Source organism: Pomacea canaliculata, linkage group LG13, assembly GCF_003073045.1.
Source record: "Pomacea canaliculata isolate SZHN2017 linkage group LG13, ASM307304v1, whole genome shotgun sequence".
Lineage (NCBI taxonomy): Eukaryota > Metazoa > Mollusca > Gastropoda > Architaenioglossa > Ampullariidae > Pomacea > Pomacea canaliculata.
Window position 1 is genome coordinate 16,627,643 of NC_037602.1, and position 6,282 is coordinate 16,633,924.

At 43.2% G+C, this 6,282-nt stretch overlaps 1 protein-coding gene across 1 annotated transcript; it reads left to right on the forward strand.

Annotated features, from left to right (window-relative positions):
- The first annotated feature begins 515 nt into the window (after window positions 1-515).
- Window positions 516-5,404, forward strand: LOC112554672 (protein madd-4-like). Its single transcript, XM_025222614.1, has 6 exons — window positions 516-666; window positions 949-1,122; window positions 1,536-1,656; window positions 3,039-3,221; window positions 3,716-3,875; window positions 4,223-5,404. The coding sequence occupies exons 1-6, from the start codon at window positions 569-571 to the stop codon at window positions 4,342-4,344; spliced, it is 858 nt and encodes a 285-aa protein (XP_025078399.1). The 5' UTR covers window positions 516-568; the 3' UTR covers window positions 4,345-5,404.
- The last annotated feature ends 878 nt before the right edge of the window (window positions 5,405-6,282 follow it).

A 6,282-nucleotide genomic window follows, 5' to 3' on the forward strand; every position in this document is an offset into this window, starting at 1 on the left:
ATGCCACACTTCTGCTAAAGCCCCAGCCCCCCTGCTGCTTCACCGTTCCTCTCGCCGTGTGATCAGGAAATCTCCAGGTAGTGCCATGCGGGTGATGTTCGGCAACTGGGGATACTTTTAAAAACAGGGAGCAATACATGGTGCGACAAACGTGAGCACAGTCACTCGTCTACTGGCGTAATGCATGGTTATGTGTGTTTTGCAGGCGGTTAGAGATAGAGTTAGGGTCCAGACTTTATACCTTCTTCCTATGTTTTTTTGTCTATGTATATTTTGTTTATTAGATCTTTTGGTTGATGTATGCTCGCGGATCTTTATTTCTTTGTGTGTGTTTCTTTGTTTTGTATTATTACGAGATCCTTTTATGTCTTTCATATTTTCCCGACAATATCTTGTATTTTCATTACATCTCTAGTCAACAGGAAAATAATTACTCACGTAGTCCTGAAAACTGACCATTAGTTACAAGCTTCCTTACAGGACCTTTAAAACTGTGTCTCAGCCCACATGATCAAGACACGTGCGAATCCACAGACTGACGCAGGGACCTACACCTGCCTGGCCGGGCATGAGAGCGCTGACGTCACCATCGAGTTCTTGTCTCGCGCTGAGGTCAAGTCACATACGTCACATTCAGCACTACCTGGCCGACTCCTCCTCCACAGAGTGAGAGAAAAAAGTGCTTTTCATGCGTAAATGTATAGTACCCAACGAAAGATTTCTCGGGTAGAATGCTGCTTGTTTGTCATGCACCAGAGTTAATTGGTTCTTCTTTTCTGAAAGCAGACTGGTTAGAAGAATGTATAAAGCCTGAGGAGATGAGAAGGGGAGTGTAGAGGTGTGTAGATATGAAATGAGTTGAACAGGTAGGTGGGGTACAGCAATTGAGACACATAGTAGAGGATGGGGGTGTTATAAATCATAACAATACTTTGACATTTGTGACAGTGTCACGTCTGTGACGCCCGTCGAGCCGCAATATAAGGAGGGCGTGGCTTATGACGTGGGCTATAACGTCACGAACCAGGTGGTCTACGTCAGCGGCAACTGGTCCGCGTGCTCTGTCACATGCGGTGCTGGACACCAAACACGTCACGTGACATGTACTCGCATCACTTACAGGTACAGTGCATGATAAGTATTTGTGTTGTGCTAGGAATCGTTGGCTGAGAGTAACACCCACAGTACGAGATAGAGAGAGAGCGCGCGTGTGTATGGTGGGGGGTTGGGTTGGTTGGGAGGAAGAGAGAGGACGAGAAAATAATTATCTATAAGCGTGTGAGAGAGAAAGAGGAGACATAGAATTGGAAGAGAGAGTGTATATGCGAGATGATGATGATGATGATGATGATGATGATGATGATGATGATGATGATTATTATTGTTATTTTTATTTGTGTGTCCACCCAAATGGATGTGTTCATGTAACCATGATATTCAGGGTCATGTATTATTTATAGAGAAATTTATGTCCGTGGTATTGTCCTCTTGACCTTATATCAGAAGGTATGACACATGTCGGTTTATTTGTTCAGGTACTTGAAACATCTTCCTGACAGCGAGTGCGAAAAAACTGGTCTCGTCAAACCTCGCGAGACCCAGGAATGTTCCCAGCAGCCAGACTGCCCTCAGTGGTCGCTTGGTAACTGGGAGAAGGTCAGCAATTTTAACTTGCATTCATTTTTTTTTAATCGTAAGCATCAGCACCAGACATTTAGAGACAAATATGGGAGACAATGGTTCATTGAAGTCAACGGGAATATCGAGAACGTTAGGCTAGGTAAGACAAACCTCACAAAAGTGTACAAACTTGAGAAGAAGGAAGTGATTCTCGGAAATCTGTTCACCTTTCACCTACCAAGCTACCTTCCCTTACACAGAGGCAAACAACTGCTTTTTTCTTTGTGATAGTTCGCGCCCAAAGAATCCATTGAAGCGAAAGAGGAACAACTCTGTCAAAATGATTGAACCCTTTCTGACGCTAGTTGTCTCCCGTTACTTATTTCATTCTTCCCTCCCCCAGCCAGCACCACTTCAAATGATCACAAAAAGAGTGAAAGAAGTAGAAGAAAAAGCTAAACTAAGAGAAAAAAAGAATTAAAATCAAAACTACTCTTATGAATGGCCGTTAATTTTTCCTCCATCATTGCCACAAAGTGCAGCAGAGAAAATCGGTGCATAGACGAATTACAACTGCAAAATAGATTACGAGTCTGGCCATGATATGCAAATTCACCGGCACTACCATCCCATGAGGAGAGCAAAACACTAATTAGGGCCGCCTTTCATTTTGAGCGTTTTGAGTGAATCATCGGTATGGCTAAGAAACATCGCGTTCTGCTTGAATGATGCGGCGATAAGGGGTCTTTGGGGGGTAGGAGGGGTCGGAGTCTGCTGCAGACGCAGGCTGTTGCATGCTGACATCCTCTGTTACTGCCAATTAACAAACCGTTTGCGACAGGACCGTGTGTTGCGGAACAGCTTGGAGGCTGATGCAGGGTGGGATCGACTAACGGAATAAGAACGAACGTGTGTGCAACTTCCCTGTGATCTCCCTTTCTGATATAACCTAATGTTCGCTGTCGGTTTTACACACACTCACACACGTTTGAAGAATTTTGGATATACTGGAAATCTAAAGCTGATTTGATAAAGCTTTATATTGGTACACAAATAAATAAATTAGTGAGATGGACGTACACTTTTCAATTTGCTTCCATGAGTAAATCAACACTCTTGTCTGCCACGAACATTTTCGTCTTAAAATCAAATCTCAAATTACTTCATACGACAGTTTTTGTTATTGCTATTATTGTTATTCACTCTTCCTGTCAATATGTATTAGTTTAGGTTTGTCTTGGGTAGAACTGTAGTGTCAATGGCTCTGTGGATGCGCATAGCCCACCTCCTCCCTCAGAATAAACCAGTTACTAACATTCACCGACCTTTGACCTAGAAAACGTAATCGTAGCTTCTTTTTATTATTAATATTATTGTTGCTCTACTACCATAATCATTATGGTTTTCTGATCATGCAGTGCTCCCTCAACACATGCGTCATGGACGGTTTTGCCGAGCGACGCCGACCAGTGATGTGCATGTACACCAACGGCAGCCTGGCGCCCAGCGGAGCCTGCGACAACAAGCATCGTCCTGAGAGCGCTCGGCGCTGCGTCAACATCGACTGCGTGTCACAGTGGACCACCACAGCCTGGACTGCGGTAAGGTGGTTACTGCAGCGTCAAGACATGGTATTGTATGCGTGTTCATGTGCTGCAAGTCTGTTGTAACATCTATACCTTCATTTTCTTTTCTATTTTTATTTCCTTTCCTTGGCAAGTAAGGCAGGTGTCTGGCACCAGGGGCCGTAGTTATGAAACGATGGGGGCAACATGGGAGACAGAGTTTCCGAAGTTGTAAATGGGTCTAGACCCCGCAGAGTTGGTTTTTACCTCTGGAGCAGTACCAGACCCCGCAGTGTTTATTTTACCCCTGGAGATGTAGTTATAAGGCGGTGGCAAAGATGCCTGAGATAAAGAAAGATGAGGTAGCATCCCTGGGATCTGAGTACCGACTGCCACCTTTTCAAACAAAATATTAGTTTATTCTACATATTCACGCTAACTCTGTTGTCTAGCAATTCTACTAACCGTCATATCTAACAGTGCCGCTAACTATCACGTCTAACAATACCACTAACTGTCATGTCTAACAGTGCCAGCCAAGCTGTGGAGAGAAGGGGATACGAGCTCGCATGCTGATGTGCACATGGCAAAGGACTGGTCTCCCGGCCTGGACAGCGTGTAAACACAAGGAGCGACCCCCAGCCTCCGAGGTCTGCAAGCCGCGACCTTGTCCGGCCATCTCCATGGAAGGTAGAGAAGGAATGGGAGCTCAGTCTCAGTCACTGCCTCGTTTTATTTTTGTTTCCACGTCTTCGTAATTGTAGTCAGATGCAAATATAGAAAAGAAATCCAGGCAGATAAACGGCTTTGCGTGCATCATTCCGACAGGAATGTACCACTGTGCAGTCTACACACCATTAGAAATATTTGTCTTCATTTGCTATCGCGTTCTAAATAAAGTCAGTATTATTTATTACTAACATGTTCTGCGAGTTCTTATCACTGTTATGAATCTTCAAAGTACATACAATTTTGGAAAAAGATTTTCTTTTAGTGGGGATTGGTTGAACTAAACGACAGGTAATTATTGCTTCCAGAATGCCGTGACAAGTCCCGATACTGCAGCCTTGCGGTCATGCTCAGAATGTGTCGAGTTGAAGACTTCCGGTACAAGTGCTGCAGGTCTTGCAGAAAGATGTTAGAAAGTAACCAGTCCTGACATCGACCTAAACAACCGGACACACAGCAACATCTTGCGGTCGGTCGCTAAACCATCTCTACTGGCATCCACAAATAATGGACCCACAGTATCCTGCCTTCTAAAGAAACAGTCGGACACATAATGTCTGGAAAACTTGTATCTTTGTGAAATCTGTACGAACGATCGCAAACGTTTGCCAACGCAGTAAGCAGCGAAAGGGAGCGAAATCGTGCCAGACACAGATAACTCTGTCCCGAGCAGCATCTCGCTCACCAAGTGCGATGCTTTCTCATCCTGTTATCCCTTGGAGATTTTCTTTTACTCATCTTCTCTCGGCATACTTACAGTTGGCTTGTTCTTTTGGATTATTTTAATGTCATCCTCAATGCAATTCATTTGTAAATTTTCGTATACCTGCTATTTCGAACAATTTATTGACTTAATTCGTGTTTGTTTATATTCATTTTACTAAATATTGCCACTGTGTGTGTGAGCGGGTCATCACTTGTACCTACACTATGTTCCTTACACTTTTTTCTTACATCCGGTGAGGAAAGTCTCAGACTGGTCATTTGTTGACCATTCAAACATGTGTTCGCTGATTAATACCTCTTAAGGTGTACTAAGTACATGTAACCAGTTTACTTATACATTGGGGCTGGAGGGAAAATGGAGGGGAGTTATCCATTAGAATGTGTTGGGGCATAGAATACTAGGCCTTGAAGGCAGTGGCACAGAACATACTAGACGCAGAAACTTCTCTTTCTGTGTACAGTATGTTCACGCATCATGAAAAATTTTTGTATGTCAGCGTGGTTGAGAAGGTATATTAGACGGTAAATATCTTCGCGAATACATGTGTGTGTGTGGATGCGTGAGAGAGCTCTGGGGTAAAGGGGGCGAGAAGAAGGTGGGGAGGGATGTGTCACCTTTGACCTTTGACATGCCATGGACGTTGAACCACAAATCTAGGCATTTTTTTCACACTGCATGATTTTTCTCCGCTCAAACTGCTCTATTGTTAAAAAGTATACAACAGAGCATGTTCGTTAAAAAGATAAATATTTTCAACAGGGTTTGTTTTCGCGTTTGTACTTATATAAACTGTGAGAATATTAATATATGTGTGTGTGTGTTGGCTATTTTAAGTGTAGATTATTGCTTCTGTTACTAGACAATATTGAACACGATTCAAAGTTTATTTGTACCAAACTGCACCCTGAATGGGTAATGTTCGCAGTAAGCACAACTGGTCCTATAGTACTGAATAACTGTGTGCATTGTCTGCTGGAGCTTCTATGATGACAGTCACGCCAAAATCCAATTTTCTGGAGTCTCAATGCCAAGGAATTATACTTCAGACAAATGGGACGTGCATACATACGTGTGTGGTGTCTGTGTGTGTGTGTGACCTACGAGACTTAGGTTCCTCAACAGTGAGTTATCTACATTGTCACAAATCTGCATCCGCCTGACCTCACGCAAAGCCTCAATGAAGCATAAACTGCCTGAAAAAAAATATGAAAAAGATGTTTTTGAAAGAACTCTCTAAAAAGAAATAAATAAAAACTGACGAGGTTAGGAGACACAGTGAGGCTTGAATAATTCGCTAATGTATGGGTGCACGTCTCCTTCCACACTCAGTGCACGGTGGATGGGTGTGATGTTTTTGCAGCATGCACGCCACTCTCTCCCGATGTATTAACTTCAAAAGTGGTTGAAGCACGATGAAGTTCCTGTCAGTGACCAGGAGATGATGTGCCCTGGGCAAAGAACCAGCAGAAGGTCAAGTAGTCTGCCTGAGGCTACTCAGCTTTTTGTTTTTGGTTTTTGTTAACTCGTTATTTATTTTTTTTTCTCACACAAGCTGACGCCATTATTTCCCATCTTGATAAAAATCTGTGAAATAAAAAACACAGCTACACGGTATGTGACTTTTAGCACGATCACAGGTAA